The 17,647-nt window shown below is 44.8% G+C and overlaps 2 protein-coding genes across 7 annotated transcripts; both read left to right on the forward strand.

Annotated features, from left to right (window-relative positions):
- Positions 1–315: 315 nt before the first annotated feature.
- atf4a (activating transcription factor 4a) lies at positions 316–7,624 on the forward strand. 2 transcript variants are annotated; one of them, XM_041869731.2, is made up of 4 exons: positions 316–477; positions 2,535–2,829; positions 2,860–3,044; positions 5,679–7,624. In XM_041869731.2, exons 2-4 carry the CDS (start codon positions 2,681–2,683, stop codon positions 6,713–6,715), a joined length of 1,371 nt encoding a protein of 456 aa, XP_041725665.1. In that variant the 5' UTR covers positions 316–477; positions 2,535–2,680; the 3' UTR covers positions 6,716–7,624. The 2 variants fall into 2 exon arrangements, with proteins under 2 accessions (XP_041725665.1, XP_045069093.1); XM_045213158.1 differs by having other exon boundaries at positions 2,535–3,044.
- A 6,403-nt stretch (positions 7,625–14,027) lies between these two features.
- Positions 14,028–17,412, forward strand: LOC121555864. Of its 5 annotated transcripts, none has more exons than XM_041869716.2 (4): positions 14,028–14,236; positions 14,825–14,910; positions 15,975–16,183; positions 16,507–17,412. In XM_041869716.2, the coding sequence occupies exons 1-4, from the start codon at positions 14,169–14,171 to the stop codon at positions 17,194–17,196; spliced, it is 1,053 nt and encodes a 350-aa protein (XP_041725650.1). In that variant the 5' UTR covers positions 14,028–14,168; the 3' UTR covers positions 17,197–17,412. The 5 variants fall into 5 exon arrangements, with proteins under 5 accessions (XP_041725650.1, XP_041725649.1, XP_041725651.1 ...); XM_041869715.2 differs by having other exon boundaries at positions 14,029–14,351; positions 14,720–14,910; XM_041869717.2 differs by having other exon boundaries at positions 14,029–14,351.
- The last annotated feature ends 235 nt before the right edge of the window (positions 17,413–17,647 follow it).

Below are 17,647 nucleotides of genomic sequence, written 5' to 3' on the forward strand. Positions count from 1 at the left end.
CACATTGCAGTCCTTCATTTTGTGGGCAATACGTTTCATGTAATCAAAAATAATACACTGTTTTTTTAGATTGGAGATACAAGTTAAAAATGTAAGCATTCATTTCCTGTTCATTCTTGATTCAATATATACATGTTCATTTGACCTACATTTCGTCGGTTACACTGTAGCCCTGGAACTATTTATTTCCAACGAGGAGAATAACGATCTAAACCAATCAGAGGGAGTGACGGGGTCGGAGTGATACACCACAGCGCTGTTTGACGGAAGGATACACTTGGGTGTGATGAACGACTATAAATACTAATGTGACCTCGCTCAATCGTCGTTTCTCTGGACATTCAATGTAATTTCGTAGTATTCCGAGCGCTCAGTTCTCCCTCGCAAAATGGCAGTTTAACGTGCAGCGGCTTATCTAGCAGCGGCAACAACCCGGCAGTGCAACAGTCAAGCACTGGCTTTTTTACGCAAAATGGCGTAAGTAAAAATTATACATTTATTCTCAGGAAATGTCAAGTCAGACACATGTCAGCTGTCCGACAGGTGTGGCTGGCAAGCAGGCTTGGGAGGTTGTTGTTAGCGTTCTAGCTAACTCAACAATACAAGAGCTTAGCTGTAGCTAGCTATTTACTTAAGATATTTGATATGTCAGACTGTCAGCTAGATTTGGGCTGTCTTTGGCACCTACCCAGCTGTGGAAATACAATGACTCGTATCAGCTGTCTGACTGAAATAACTAACGTTAGATAGCATATCCTATCTGTCGGCGTTTCAATGCGGTTCAACAAACTGACAGAACCATGTGGATCCGATGCCATCTACAGTGGTCCATTTAAATAGATAGTTACGTCATAACTAACTAATTAGCTACCTCCTTCTCATATTGAATAACCGTATTATGATTTTTAACTAATGTTGTTAAACTCAGACTCATAAATGAAGTTGCTATTCCAGACATGGCAACGTGGCACTTTCAAAATGGCGTACTTTTGTCCTCTCGCTTTTCACTTCCCTCTCATGACAGATGGTTGTGTTGTGAAAATGGCGGTATCCTCCCCTCCCCTCCCCTCTCCGTTTCAATAGTGAGTCAGGGAGGAGGCGGTGTTACCGGTCACATCATGACCAAATTAGGCAATGTTGTCCACTGGCGGAGGGCGGGGAGTTACCGTCACTGGCGGAATGACTTTCCACTGAAGGATTAGACGAGAATAGCTCTCGTACTATTTTATTATGTAATACGTCTGAATGTGAAATACATTAATATAATAAGTAATGCGTTTTAGGAGATATTAAGTCAAAGTTGATATTGACTCGATTTTACTTACTTGAATTGTTCCTTTTAGTTCTTAGTGGAATAAATGGCCACATTTGCCAGGAAACGATCGAATGTTACTGTTGACTAGGACATAACTTAAGGTTTTACAAGGTATCTCTAGCTGACTGTTTTCAGCTCTATTTCCCAGACACATACTTCCTCTTAACAGACTTCCTCCTAACACTGAGGGCTTTTGTTTATTTAGACCTACCCCGGTGGGAGGAGTTTGAATCGGTTCATTCGTTTTGGAACCAGGCTGCCTCCCCAGGTGTGAGCCAGGTGCCATGCTCTGGCCAACTGCGAAGTCGGCTCAAAACAAAAGTGACATAAATAAGGACGTGTAGGATTCTGTGTTTTCACATGCAAAAGTGATTGCTTTTGATAAAAACGCTGTATCTGCCTTCCCAATGAAAACTAGTTAAACATTTATTTTATGGAAAGCGATGTATGTTTCTGGAAGATGCACCATGCTGCCTTTGTTGACAACATAACCAAGCTGCGCAGATTATTGTTTGATTTGAGAAGGGTGCTCCCTCCCCCCGTTTCAACCCTGGCCAGCATAATATAACTCCCTCCATGGGTCTTACTAACACAATACAATGAGGCTAGTTAATACCTCTTGGTCTTTCTAACACAATACAATGAGGGTAGTCAATGAGTAGCACCATTTAACTGACACCATATATTGATATGATTACCTATCCCTCAAAACAATGACGTGGCAAAGAGATTATTTTGAAGAACGAGCTGGCCTTAATGGCCATGTAGTCTTTTCTCCACCCGGCACAGCCAGAAGAGGACTGGCCACCCCTCAGATCCTGGTTCCTCTCTAGGTTTCTTCTTAGGTTCCTTCCTTTCTAGGGAGTTTTTCCTAGCCACCATGCTTCTACATCTGCATTACTTGCGGTTTGGGTTTTTAGGCTGGATTTCTGTTTAAGCACTTTGTGACATCTGCTGATAAAAAAATAAATACATTTTTATTGATTATTTTCCTTTTTCTGTAGCCTAGCTATAATGGTACTAAGGCCCTGTTATACACCACATCTCACCCCTATCCCACCTTCTCCTCTCCTCTAGTATGTATAGACATGCAAAATACATTTCTGTTGCTCATGTAGTAAATGAACCAATAAAGTCATCTTCTCTCCTCTATGGAACTACTTGTCATACTGAATTTGTAACCCCAATCCCTCCATCTCTCTCTCCTTCCTCCATCCAGGTCTCTCAAACCAACCACCCTCAGCTCTGCTGTTGTCTACCACAGCACGATATCACCGTTCCCCCTAACGACGACAACGTCAGAAGACTCTCTGTTATCCTGTTATAATTCACTGTTACTGTTGACAAGCGCCAGAAGAAGCAGTCATGTCCCTGTTGAGTTCCCAACTGGCCTTGGAGGACGTTGGGGCCCAGTTACTGGACAACTGGTTTCTGACGGCTGACCCCATGGGGCCCCGTCTGGACCAAGATGAAGAGGATGATCTACCCCCCTCTCTCTCCTTCTCTTCTTCCAGCTCCCTCTCTCTCTCCAACTCTTCTGCCTCCTCCCTCTCTCCCTCCTTTAGTTTGTCTCCTTCCCCCTCCCATCTCTCGTTCTCCCCCCCTCCTCCCTCGTTCCTGGTGAGCAGCAAGGCCGGGTCCGGGGTAGAGGATCAACTGATGCCGTTGACTCCATGGCTGGAAGCTAGCGAGCTGCTCGATGCCCACATGGGAACAAACGGCTGCAGAGGTGAGAACACAGCTGAAAAGAAAACCAACAAAAAAACACGATAACGCCACCTCCAAGTGATTATTGATTTCATCGCAACAGGTTTGATCTTAAAAGCCTGTGCTGGGTTCTCATCCTGCAACGTGAACTTAATTATTACTAGAAATCTCCCATCTAATTCCCACTATACTCTGCCCAAATACCAAGCTCAAGTGTTGCGAAAGACATACAAACTCCTCCTTTGTTTGCTGCCTAACCCTATACTTGGTTCCATCGGTGGTGTTATCACAGTGTTGGGCCTAGGTTAAGTTTCCCCTTGTCCTAGTGTTTTCAGTCAGTCAATACTGGAGGATTTTCAAAGGTGGTGTTATCACAACTATTAGGCTTAAACCTATAATTTTAAGCAATATCCCGCCTACACTCTCCCCTGGGCTCGGTTTGTCATAAACAGTTGCCCGATGCCAACCTACAGTTGAAGTCGGAAGTTTACATACACTTAGGATGGAGTCATTAAAACTCATTTTTCAACCACTCCACAAATTTCTGGTTAACAAACTATCGTTTTGGCAAGTCGGTTAGAACATCTACTTTGTGCATGACACAAGTAACTTTTCCAACAATTGTTTACAGACAGATTATTTCATTTACAATTCACTGTATCACAATTCCAGTGGGTCAAAAGTTTACATACATTAAGTTCACTGTGCCTTTAAACCGCTTGGAAAATTATGTCATGGCTTTAGAAGCTTCTAATTGACATCATTTGAGTCAATTGGAGGTGTACCTGTGGATGTATTTCAAGGCCTACCTTCAAACTCAGTGCCTCTTTGCTTGACATCATGGGAAAATCTAAAGAAATCAGCCAAGACCTCAGAAAAAAAATTGTAGACCTCCACAAGTCTGGTTCATCCTTGGCAGCAATTTCCAAACGCATGAAGGTACCACGTTCATCTGTACAAACAATAGTACGCAAGTATAAACACCATGGGACCACGCAGCCCTCATACCGCTCAGGAAGGAGACTCGATCAACGTACTTTGGTGCGTAAAGTGCAAATCAATCCCAGAACAACAGCCAAGGACCTTGTGAAGATGCTGGAGGAAACGGGTACAAAAGTATCAATATCCACAGTAAAACAAGTCCTATATTGACATAACCTGAAAGGCCACTCAGCAAGGAAGAAGCCACTGCTCCAAAACCGCCATAAAAACCCAGACTACGGTTTGCAACTGCACATGGGGACAAAGATCGTACTTTTTGGAGAAATGTCCTCTGGTCTGATGAAACAAAAATAGAACTGTTTGGCCGTAATGACCATCGTTATGTTTGGAGGAAAAAGGGGGTTGCTTGCAAGCCCAAGAACACCATCCCAACTGTGAAGCACAGGGGTGGCAGCATCATGCTGTGGGGGTGCTTTGCTGCAGGAGGGGCTGGTGCACTTCACAAAATAGATGGCATCATGAGGAAGGAAAATGATGTGGATATATTGACGCAACATCTCAAGACATCAGTCAGGAAGTTAAAGCTTGGTCGCAAATGGGTCTTCCGTAGCCCCGTGTAGCTCAGTTGGTAGAGCATGGCGCTTGCAACGCCAGAGTTGTGGGTTCGATTCCCAAGGGGGGCCAGTATGAAAATGTATGCACTCACAATAACTGTAAGTCACTCTGGATAAGAGTGTCTGCTAAATTACTAAAATGTAAATGGACAATGACCCCAAGCATACTTCCAAAGTTGTGGCAAAATGGCGTAAGGACAACAAAGTCAAGGTATTGGAGTGGCCATCACAAAGCCCTGACCTCAATCCTACAGAAAATGTGTGGGCAGGACTGAAAAGGCGTGTGCGAGCAAGGAGGCCTACAAACCTGACTCAGTTACACCAGCTCTGTCAGGAGGAATGGGCCAACTTATTGGGGGAAGCTTGTGGAAGGCTACCCTAAACGTTTGACCCAAGTTAAACAATTTAAAGGCAATGCTACCAAATACTAATTGAGTGTATGTAAACTTCTGATCCACTGGGAATGTGATGAAATAAATAAAAGCTGAAATAAGTCATTCTCTCTACTATTATTCTGACATTTCACATTCTTAAAATATAGTGGTGATCCTAACTGATCTAAGTCAGGGAAATTTTACTAGGATTAAATGTCAGGAATTGTGAAAAACTGAGTTTAAATGTATTTGGCTAAGGTGTATGTAAACTTCCGACTTTCAACTGTATATGGTAATCATTAACCAATGAGGTCGTTAGTAACTACTTGTATTACCTGTTTGCACATCCAAACGTGATGACAAGCCCCCATCACCTGAACAAACTGGTTTGCTCCAGATTACTGTAACGTAAGACTGGTGTCAGCGTTGCTTTTCCTCCTATTGTACAGACAGGAAACATGTCGGCTAACAATAGGGTTTTATAGTAGGGCTCAGGGATCACCAACTTCAATGTCCCCACGAATCAGGATTAGACTGGAATATTGTCTTTCAGAGCAGAGTTTCGTTTGGGAAACCCTGTTTCAGAGCACCGATTTTCCTTCGGGATCACTGTACAATTATTGTTAAAATTGTCACGTCATCAAATACATTGAGTATAATGTGTTGTATATTTAGATGGAAGTTACTTATCACTTCTCACCCCCCCTCTCAATCTCTTCTTCACAGATGATGCGTTTTCGGGCATGGACTGGATGGCTGAGAAGATAGACCTGAGTGATTTCGACCTGGACTCTCTGATTGGCTCCTGTTGTTCCGATGCCCCGCCCAGTTCCCCCGAGGAGCTCCTGGCCTCCCTGGAGACCCACATGGACCTAGACCTGGTACACCCTTTCACTGTCCCAATCCCTGCCCCACGCGAGGAGCTCCTGGCCTCCCTGGGCAGCCCTCTGGCCGACCTACCCCCTTTGGTTCTCCCCTCCCTGGAGCTCCCTGAAGAAGAGGTAAAGGATGAGGTCAGAGGTCCAGTGGTGACGGTTCAGGATCAAGAGGTTGTGGTGAAGTCTGAGCCACAGTCCCCAGCACCCCTTTCTCCGGCTCCCCTCTCCATGGGGTATACCCTCGAGCTGGGGAGCGAAGTGGACGTTGATGTCTTGGAAGTCGAGACCACCGACACTCCAACCACCATCATCCCGGAGCCCAGCTACCGCCTCCAGACCACCGCCCCTGTTGTCCTCTCCGGCCACTTCGTGGTGGTCCTCTCCCCTAAAGAGGAGCCAACCATCCTCCCCACATCAACCCTCTCTTCCTCAGCCTCCAGTAGCTGTGATGACCAGTCTGATGACAGCGATTCTGGCATCGACTCTGTATCTGGCTCCCCTCCTCGCCACCCATCTTCATCCCCCTCTCCTTCTCCCTCCATAGCCGGGTCCTCCAGGACCAAACCCTACTCCAAACCCGACCCCAAGACTACATCCCCCACAACCCTCAGTGGCAAGGTCAAATCAGTATCCGGGGCACCCAAGGTCGTGGAGAAGAAACTCAAGAAGATGGAGCAGAACAAGACGGCGGCGACACGCTACCGACAGAAGAAGAAGGGCGAACAGGAAGTGCTGAGTGCAGAGTGTTCCGAGCTGGAGCAGAGGAACCGTGAGCTGGCAGAGAAGGCTGAAGGCATCAGCAGAGAGATCCAGTACCTCAGAGATCTGATGGAGGAGGTCCGCTCAGCCAAGAACAGGAAGAAGACCGCTGTTAGTGTGGCGTAGTCAGCGGAAATTATGGATAGAACGAAGGAAAGAAAGAATGAGGGAATGCATGGAATGAGATCCAGTACCTCGTGGAGGAGGGGCTACGTCCTGGTTATCCACCCTTCTCCCAAAGTGTACACTTGCATACTTGCTGTCTATGATGGGAAGTTTGCATTTGCATGCTTTGGGAGAAGGGTGAAGAATCGAGAAGGCAGTCGGGGAATGGCTAGAAAGATGACAGAAAAGTTGATGAGATTATTATTGGGGAGAAGATGTGGGACTGAGATTTTAGTCAGGCGACGCATCAGTCATGCTGGTCTGTTCTGTATTAACCCTATCAGAGCGTTACACTGGTATACATACACACATGTATGGTATATGTGTTGGTTAGGACTAGGCCATGGTTACTGCGTAGGTAGGAAAATGTAGAATTACGACGACGACAAATGAGTACGGCTACACTCTTACCAGTCTCCAACCCACAACCTTCCCAAAAAAGATTTCCTCCAGTTTCAAAGACCAGTTACAACCAATCCCCCTCCCCCCAACTGTCACCCTACTGTTACTCTTACCCCCCTCCCCCTTTACTCTTACCCCTCTCCTCCCCTTACTCTCCCCCTCTTTTCTCATTACCCCACTACTCTGACTTCTTCTATGCAGCTTTAGTCCAGAAAGGGGCCTCACCCTGTTGCAGATTTTTTGTTACACTGAATTCCTTCTGTCACAATGTTATGTTTGGTATGTATATATCTTCACCTGAACTCTACTCTGGCATCATCTTGATTTTATTTAACGCTGGATAGTAGATAACCATCCGTCTACTAGACTCTCCTAGACCTAGTTGGCATCTCTAGTGTCGCTTTTAGGTACGTTTGTTTGGCTTGTATAAATGCTTTGCTATTGTTTACTATTAAAACTCCTTATTGATCTGTTTGAAGTGTGATTTTTTGGGGGGGGATTAAGAAGTACATGTGAACTATTAGTGGCAAATCTAAATGCCTTGACAAATTAGCAGTGAAAACCATATGCAAGTTTAGTAAAGCACTAGTAGTGTACACACACGACTGATACCGTATGAGTTTCATCAAATTAATCATCATGACTAAGCAACAGAACTCTGTTATTTTAAACCTGTGCAACTGGAATGACAGGTGATCAACGCTGGTCCTGGGCCCTTATTAATAAAGCATCTTGAGTAGGAGTGCTAATCTAGTATCAGGTCTCATGTCCATGTAATATTTTCTTTTTTATTTAACTAGGCAAGTCAGTTAAAAACAAATTCTTATTTACAATGACGGCCTACACCGGCCCAATTGTGCGCTGCCCTATGGGACTCCCAATCACGGCCGGTTGTGATACAGCCTGGAATCTAACCAGGGGGTCTGTAGTGACGCCTCAAGCACTGAGATGCAGTGCCTTAGAACGCTGCGCCACTTGTTCTTAAATATAAACAGGCCCTAGATCAGCACTCCCTACTCTGAAGTTTTATGAATACAGACCCTGGATCGGTCACACTCTTAATAGGTCCAAATTGAGCTGCGTGAATGTCAGGTCAAATATGTTAAGTGCCTTGGAGAAGGAGTGCTGATTTAAGCTCAGTTTTGGCCTTTAAGTCACAATGAATAAGAGTACATGGACAGGGGGCACTGATCCTAGATCATATCTCTCTTGATACATATGGCCCCAGGTATACCTGATTTGCATATAAGATTGAGCAAACAGGAAATGTCTGGGTAGTTGGAAGTGCAATCATCCGTGCTGTAACTAGTACAGCTATACCACTGTGCCATTGTCATTGTGCCATAGCTAATGCAGGGGTTAGCAAGTACACTACTACATGTTTGAGCTTTCAGAGTGTGATTAGCTCTTAATATTTGTTTTTAAAAGTTATTTAACCTTTATTACACTATAACAAATAAGGATATATAGCAGGGATTGTCAAATGGCGGCCCTCACATTATTTTTTCAGAAATCATTTTTAGCACAAAATTGGGACATAAAGTAATAAAATCACTAGGAATTCTCAAAATTTAATTTAGGAAATCTATTCCCAAGTATTTCCACGTATAAATAGAGAGACATTATCGTGTACCAATGTAAGCAAGGTTTGAAATTATTGTTTTTGTCAAATACAATATCTGTTTGGGCTTCTTACGTCAATTTGCAGAGTACAAATTATTTATAATTATGTTCCGGCGCCCTGACCATCCGCTCAAGAAAAAATCGGCCCGCGGCTGAAACACTTATATTAAGTGTTTGTCATTGTGCCTTAGGGGTTAGCAAGTAAACACTGCTTTAATAGGCTTGGCTTATACTGTGTCATTAGCTGTTTTACAATAATATTTATTAAACAAATATATTATCTTTAATTAAACTATTGAAAGACTCATCTCCTTCTGAAAAGAAGCCCTGGTGCAAGTCGAGCTATTTCAGAAAGTAATTGAAAAAAGTCAGCCAACTTAGAAAACAGGTTTGAACCGGTTGGCATTCGACACATTTTCTTGCCATTGCCTGAAGGGGCAACACCCAAAGAGCAAGTTTTTCACAGAAGTTAGATAGCGAAAAAGGAGGTGTGTGTGTGAAAGAGACGGAGTGGGGGAGGGTAGAGGGAAGCACAGCTGTGAAAACATCTCATGGGAAAGAACCTCCCTCTCTCTGTCTCTCTCCCCCTTTTGTTTGATCAGAAACCAGACAGACTGAGGGGAAACATTTGTCTCTCTCTTTCTCTGTGTGTGTGTGTGAGGCAAAACGTTGTGGGTTGACAGCATGTGTGTCAGTGTGTGAGAGAGAGAGAATAAGCTTGTGGGTTAGTGTGTGAGTATGCAATGAAAACAATGTGAGTTCAGTAGGCTGAATATTTGTGTGTGTCTATATGTGTGACTAGTGCGCGTGTATGCGAGAGTGTGCATGTGTGCACAAACGTTTTGTGTGTGGAAGAGTTCAGTGGGTTGAAAGAAACCTGGCACCCAGATGTGTACGTTTTGCTTGGGCAGTAAAACGTCATCTTTTTATTTTATTTAACCTTTAACCATGTAGGCCAGGAGAGTACATACACACACACACACACACACACATACAGACACACATACAGACACATTCTACAGTATTGAGGCCTTCCACTCCTGCACAGGCCATGATAAGAACCACCCTGATAAAGAGAGAGAAGGCGAGAGAGAGAGAGAGAGAGAGAAGAGGAGAGAAGGAGAAAGAGAGTGGAAGCGATAAGGGGAGAGAGATAGACAGAGAGAAGGAGGGAGAAAGGTAGAAAGAGAGAGGGAAAGGGAGGAGACCTAGTCAGTTGTACAACAATGCATTCAACTGAAATGTGTCTTCCGCATTTAACCCAACCCCTCTGAATCAGAGAGGTGCGGATGGCTGCCTTAATCGACGTCATCGGTGCCCCCGGGGAGCAGTTGTTGTGGGGGTTAACTGCCTTGCTCAAGGGCAGAACGGCACATTTTTCCACCTTGCCGGCTCGGGCTTTCAAACCAGCGACCTTTCGGTTACCGGTCCAACGCTCTTAACAGCTTGAAGGAGGGAGAGCAATAGAAAGAGAGGGAGAGAGAACACGTAAGAGGCTATAGATAACCCTCCAACCACAGCCAAGTCAAGCCAGGGCAAATGTCATGCAGGGAATGAATTAATGCCTGTTTGAAATGGGACTTGAAATGGCTCCAGACCTGGGTTCAAATATCATTTGAAATCATTTGAAATACTTGATCTGTGCTTGATCGAGGTTGCCGGTTGAAATGGAACCAATAGAGAAGTACCAAAAGTGCAAAACCGGCACACCTGTGACCTGACTCCAGACAGGCTAAAGCAAACGCTCAAAGTGTTTGAAATATTTCTAATAGTATTTGAACCCAGCTCTGAATAGCTCATTAGGAGATCATGGGTGCGAGTGCAGGCTGACTGAAGATGAGCCTTGACTTGTAGTGTTCATTCCACGTGAATCTACTGTTATTAGGCCTGCGTACCAAATGGCACCCTATTTCCTATGGGACCTGGTCAAAAGTAGTGTACTACATAGGGGATAGTGTGCCATTTGGGACGCACACTACCAACCACAATGGGCTTCATTCATTAATGGGTTGGCTTGTCAGTATGCTTTTGGTGTTTTGAGCCATTCACAATAACAGGGATCCAGTGGTCCTCTGTAGCTCAGCTGGTAGAGCACGGCGCTTGTAACGCTAGGGTAGTGGGTTCGATCCCTGGGACCACCCATAGACAAAAATGTATGCACGCATTACTGTAAGTCACTTTGGATAAAAGCGTCTGCTAAATGGCATATTATTATTCTCACCGGCATGTGTGTGCGTGCGTTTCATGATTCACTGGCCCAAAACTAAGGCTTGATCATGCCACAGCCACATAGCAATTACCGTACTGGTGGTAGTGTTAATTATAACTCTTGGCTAGATCCCAGGTAGAGGCCTCATTCGTTAACAAAGGCAAAGAAGATTTGAGTAAGGAATGGTATAGATGTATTTGTCCCCCACTGAGTAGATCCAAAGAGGGACTACTGTACCATGAAACAGAGATTGCGTCCCAATGACACCTAATAATAATATAATAATAATATGCCATTTAGCAGACGCTTTTATCCAAAGCGACTTACAGTCATGCGTGCATACATTTTTGTGTGTGGGTGGTCCCGGGGATCGAACCCACTACCTTGGCGTTACAAGCGCCGTGCTCTACCAGCTGAGCTACAGAGGACCACAGAGGAGGACACCTATAGGGCTCTGGTCAAAAGTAGTGCACTGTATAGGGAATAGGGTGCCATTTGGGACGTAACTTCTAGCAGTCCATTGCTACTTCCCAAAGACTTGTCAAAATGTTATTTTAGACGCTTGCCTTTCGAAGCACAAAATATTATACCTAACAACAATGACGGGGAGACAATGTTGATTCAACCAGCGTGTGTCCAGTGGGGATCTTCTCTTTCTCCCTCTCTCTCCTCTTTCCTTCTTTCTCTTTCCAACCCTCTCACTTCTGACTCTCTCTCCCTCTTTCTCCCTTCCTCTCTCTTTCCTTCTTTCTCTTTCCAACCCTCTCACGTCTGACTCTCTCTCCCTCTCTCTCCCTCTCTCCCTCTCTCTCTCGTTACTGTACGTAGGAGTCTAAAACCAGAAGACTCATCTCAACTAGGTCTATTTTAGGCTGCCTTTAATCTGAAGCAGGACTTAACACAGAAACTCTTCAACTCAGTCAGTCACATGACAAGTGCACTGACCTGCGTCATCAAGATCGTTTAGTAAACTGAGTTGACTCCAACTGAGGGGTAACACAGAGAGTTGCTAGTGGTAGTAGTAGTAGTAGTGGTAGTGGTAGTGGTGGTGGTGGTGGTAGTGGTAGTGGTAGTAGTAGTGGTAGTGGTAGTGGTGGTGGTGGTGGTAGTGGTAGTGGTAGTGGTAGTGGTAGTGGTAGTGGTAGTAGTAGTGGTACTAGTAGTGGTAGTGGTAGTGGTCGTGGTAGTAGTAGTGGTAGTGGTAGCAGCGGCCCTACTTCTCTGAGAGTATATATAGTTCCCTAATCCCCAGCCATCGGCCATCGGCCATCGGCCCGTTAATGAGCTCAGATCCTCAGACTGTCACTGTGACCAGATAATTAGCCTGTGTGTGTGTGTGTGTGTGTGACCAGGTAATTAGCCTGAATGCTCAGGATCAGAGTGAGTCATCTAGGGACATGTCAGTCAGTATGTGAGAGAGAAAGAAAGAGGAAGTAAGGGGGTGGAGCTTAAATAGTTAGTTACATCAAATACAGGCTTAACTGAATGACAACAGAGACAGAATGCAATATGGAATTTTATTGAATAGTTTGGGGTAGCCTTGTCTCCGAGGAATGCTCCTCAGAGCCAGATGCGGATGACAGGTTGCCCTATGCTGGGAGAACGGGGATGACAGGCCTTCAGTTGGTGGGGGTGGGGAGGTGGAAGGTCGTTGGAAGGCTGTTGCTTCAAAACAGCAAGTGGGAGACAAAGTTTGTGTTGACATAACTACTTCCCTAGATTCATGCTCGTTGGTTGAAAGAAAGGAAAGTGATTATTGCACAAGTGAGCCCATAGGTTAATCAGCAAGCAGGGTGGGATTGCCTTAGTGTGCCATGCTCATAGGCTGAAGTTACAGTAATAGGTGAATGACATTCCGCATGCTTGCTAATAGTAAAGGAGGAGGAGAGGCGTGACGCTATGCTGATGAGGTAGCATTATAGACACTACCATAGATACCTGCTATCCTTATGAGGTAACGTTATAATCATTACCATAGATACCTGCTATGCTGACGAGGTAACATTATAGACACTACCATAGATACTTCATATGCTTATGAGGTACTGTTATAATCACTACCATATACATACCGCCTTTGCTGATGAGGTAACATTATAGACACTACCATACCTGCTATGTTGATGTGGTCAAATGATAAACACTACCATAGATACCTGCTATGCTTATGAGGTAACATTATAATCATTACCATATAGGTTCGTTTCCCACGGGGGGCAGTATTTAAAAAAACAAAAAAAAACATGTATGCATTCACTAACTGTAAATCGCACTGGATAAGAGCGTCTGCTAAATGACTAAAATGTAAATGTAAATATAAATGCCTGCTATGCTAATGAGGTAACATTATAAACACTACAATATAAATACCGGTTATGTTGATGAGGACACTACCATATAAATAAAAGCGATGTGAATTATATGTGTTTATGAATAAAAAGTGATCCCCGAGTCTAGACTGTGTGTATGTGTGTGTGTCTGTGTGTATTTGTGTGCGTGTGTGCGTGTGTAAGCGAGAGGTGTGTATAAGGCAACTATGAGTCACTGTGAAAGAACCAGTGGTATGTTGTCATTCTACACTTCTAGAGAATTGGGGAGGAATGACTTGAGGTACTGTAACAATATTTTCAAACCTCGACTCAGTCAGCAATTCAAGATATACAAAGTAAATTCGTCACGGATAATGAAAACATTTAGAATAATATGATTAATATAAATACAGCATCAATGACAAACAATTGCATTGCCATATTTGTGTCTTCCTAGGGTACTCATTCTTTGTAAACTTTCAAACGTGTTTCTCTCCGTCCATTGTCTGATTTGTGTTGTGCTTTTTAAGTTGTGATAGCAAACATACAGAAATGAATGCACTCGTGATGAAAGTAGGGCTCCAAGTCTTCATTCCATAAATGTACAGTACCTCCCCGTCTTTTTACCTCTAATGCTAGAGTGCCCCCTGGCGTCCTTACTGTAAACTACACTTCCCATTTTTTATGACAACGTCATCACCATAGACTGTCATGTGACCAGCAAACACTGGGCTTGTTCGACATTGCAGCCGACAGCGCGGGTGACTGCCGACTCACTGATCTACAAATCACCTTGCATCATAAATAACGTTATTGTTATTTGTAGATCAGTCAGTCAGTCAGAATTTACTCATGTTACATCACGGTTTTGATGCTCTCGAACACGGCCACAGCTTTTACGAGAAACAGAAAGTTGACGGAACAAAGGTTGTTGTTACGGTATCCAGCGCCCACCTCCATCATTTTGAACTCTTTTGAATGAACACCAAGAACCGACGAAAGTCGTTTTGAACCCACGTTCTTGCTGTATGCCGCTTGTACGGTTTCTAAGAAGGTACAGTAAGTAGGTCGACAAACATAATCTATGATAGCTACAGATTGTTTCACCAGATAATGTTATTTAACCAAATATCTTTGGTATCCATTACTGGGAGTTACAGGTTAGGTACTGTTTGTAGCACATATCATTTTCGACCAACCTTAACTTGAATGTCCGTGTCCAGTTTCAGGTGGTGCGTTTGAATTTAGAAAATGCTCAGTTATTAAAATAAATACATGTTTTGCTCCATGAAGTAATTCAACAATGTGTACAGCGCCATCTTGTCTATTTCAAACCTCTCATTGATTGAGACAGATGCATCCACCCCAAAGTGCCCCATGTCATGATAACACTCACCTCTTCTTACCATCCTTGTATTACAGACTTCCCATCTTTCTCCCCCTCTATTTCCCTCTTTCTCCCCCCCTCTCCTTCCCTCCCTCTCTTCCTCCCCTCTGTCTTTTCCCCTTGTTCCCTTCCTCCATCAGGATGTCATCTCTTCCCCAACCTCGTCATGTGATCTGGGAGACAGAGGAGCTGGTGGCCTACCTCCACCCCCGGCCATGGACCCCAGGTAGATGCATATTCTTTACCGCAATACCTAGCTCTGGTCCAGGGCCCGGTTTCCCAAAAGCATCTTAAGGCTACGTTCATCGTTCAAACTTTCGTAGGAGCATCGTTAAATATCCAAGCTGTTTCCCAAACCCGTCGTTATTAACGCTGCACTTGAAAACGCTCGTAATCTAACACCTGCCTCAGACCACTTGTAGAACTGCGTCGTTAGATGCTTTTTTGCCCTCCTGCGTCACTTAATATACAGAAGATCTCAGCTAAACATAGAATCACACGGTTGATCCATCTCTCTGACCACGATAACTTCAGAACAAAAGTTGACTACAAATATGAAGTTGCCAATGTCTTTGCAATTGATACAAACAAGCCATGTATACAAAGATGCTATAAACAGTAGGCTATATGTGTTTTCAATCAATGTGAGACAATATAACCACAGGAAAGTATAATTACATCAACTTTTCAAAGCGCTGGTAGTGCGTTCAGATGTCTATCACCTGAAGCATGGGCAGAACCATTTCAAGACGTGCAGGAGCTCAGCAGGTATGCATGTATTTTTATCTTATGCGCATGCTTCAGGTGATAGACATCTGAACGCACTACCAGCGCTTTGAAAATGTAATTCTACTTTCCTGTGGTTATATTGTCTCACATTCCTACCGCCAAAAGGACCAACCACACAGACAACCAGTAAAGTACATTAAAAATATCATTTGAATTTTATTCAACATTCTGGCTTGCCGAAGTCGTTAGAGGAAACTTTCCTGACTCAAACGCTCATTTCTGCCCAACGTAGAATTCAACGTTGGGTTTTCCAGGCAAGTAACGCACCTCATGGTCAATCATTGCTATTACATTTTATGATAGTCAGTTGCTATGCAACCACTGAACATGTATAGTGAACTGAACAATCCTTCTATAGTAAACGATCATCCACTATATCTTGCTGTCTGGACTTGGGTATGTGTCCCAAATGGCACCCTATCCCCTCTATAGTGCACTACATAGGGAATAGGGTTCCATTTGGGACTATCTTTATCTTCATAAATGGAATATCAATCACAGGCACTACCATCCTGGAGCCGAAGACCCCCAGGGGCCCCGGTGAGGAACCAAGCCCAGCTCAGGGCAGTCTCTTCAGGCTGGGGGAGGGAGCCTACCTGGGGCTGCTGCTGGGGGCCAGGGCGGTGGGGGCCCTGCTGTGTGAGAGGCTGGGGGTGAAGAGATGTGCCCTGGTCTGCAGGCCCTGCCCAGACAGTCATAGTCCACCCCAGGTCTGTTGTGTTTCTATTCTATTCTATTTACTCTACTCTATTCTATTCTACTCTGTTCTTCTCTATTCTATTCTACTCTGTTCTACTCTATTCTATTCTACTCAATTCTAATCTTCTCGATTTTTCTCTACTCTTCTCTACTCTATTCTATTATATTGTGTTCTATTCTGTGTCTCATCTAGTTTTGAATAAAAATTGGCAATATAATTTAAATTAATGAGCAAAAAACATAACATTTGTGTTTAGATAGCACCATAATTCTGTCCTCCTTTCTAGTATGGACAGGTAGCCTAGTAATAGTCCCTGCTGTTATTGACTGACAGATCCGGGTGCTGCCACTACACGGCCTGGACAGCGAGTGGCGCCCCCACCTGGCAGGAGACGAGCACTACACACACCACGACCCCGGCTACGTCACCTCTAAAAGCGGCCCTCGCTGGACTGACACATCCCTCCAGGAGATCCAGGCCGAGATCCGGGCCCAGCTCCCTGCCCCCGATGCCCTACCAAACCTCACCTTCCTGGGGGAAGACCCTTCGCACCCCGGCCTCTTCTCCCGGATCGTCCGTGGAGAAGAGCAGCAGTGGAGGGTGTGGGAGAATGAGGGACACGTGGCGTTCCTCACCCCCTTCCCCAACGCCCCCGGTCTCACTGTACTGGTCCCCCGTCGACCTCTGACCTCGGATATATTTAGACTCGAAGAGGCAGATTATACAAGTTTGGCACTTGCAACCCGGAAGGTGGCCAGGATTTTGGAGGAGGGGCTAGGAGCATGGGGGGTGGGGTTGATATTCGAGGGGTTTGAGATTGACTACGCTCATGCTAAATTGATACCTCTGCTCTCTCCGCCCTCCTCTCACCAGGTTGATGGGGGCTCCACCACCACCACCAGCAGCTCTCCACCTCCTCAGGCCCAGTTTAGTGCCACCTATCCTGGGTTCGTAACCTCGGAGGATGGCCCTGAGGCAAGCCTGGAGTGTTTGAAGGAGTTACAGGCCAAAATCACACAGTAATGATAATGTAATGTATCGACATGTTATGAAATATGTAATATGTATGTAACTGCATATTATGAAGGATCTGAGACTGGGTGATTATAGTATTGATGTATTGCATTTGACTACATACATTCCAATTGCATTATTGGTTGACTTGGCTCCCGAGTGGCGCAGTGGTCTAGTAGCTGTGCCACTAGAGATCCTGGTTCGAATCCAGGCTCTGTCGTAGCCGGCCGCGACCGGGAGGCCCATGGGGCGGCACACAATTGGCCCAGCGTCGTCCAGGGTAGGGGAGGGAATGGCAGGCAGGGATGTAGCTCAGTTGGTAGAGCATGGTGTTTGCAACGCCAGGGTTGTGGGTTTGATTCCCACGGGGGGCCAGTATGAAAAATAAAATAAAAATAATGTATGCATTCAATAACTGTAAGTCGCTCTGGATAAGAGCGTCTGCTAAATGACTAAAATG

Source organism: Coregonus clupeaformis, unplaced genomic scaffold, assembly GCF_020615455.1.
Source record: "Coregonus clupeaformis isolate EN_2021a unplaced genomic scaffold, ASM2061545v1 scaf0083, whole genome shotgun sequence".
Lineage (NCBI taxonomy): Eukaryota > Metazoa > Chordata > Actinopteri > Salmoniformes > Salmonidae > Coregonus > Coregonus clupeaformis.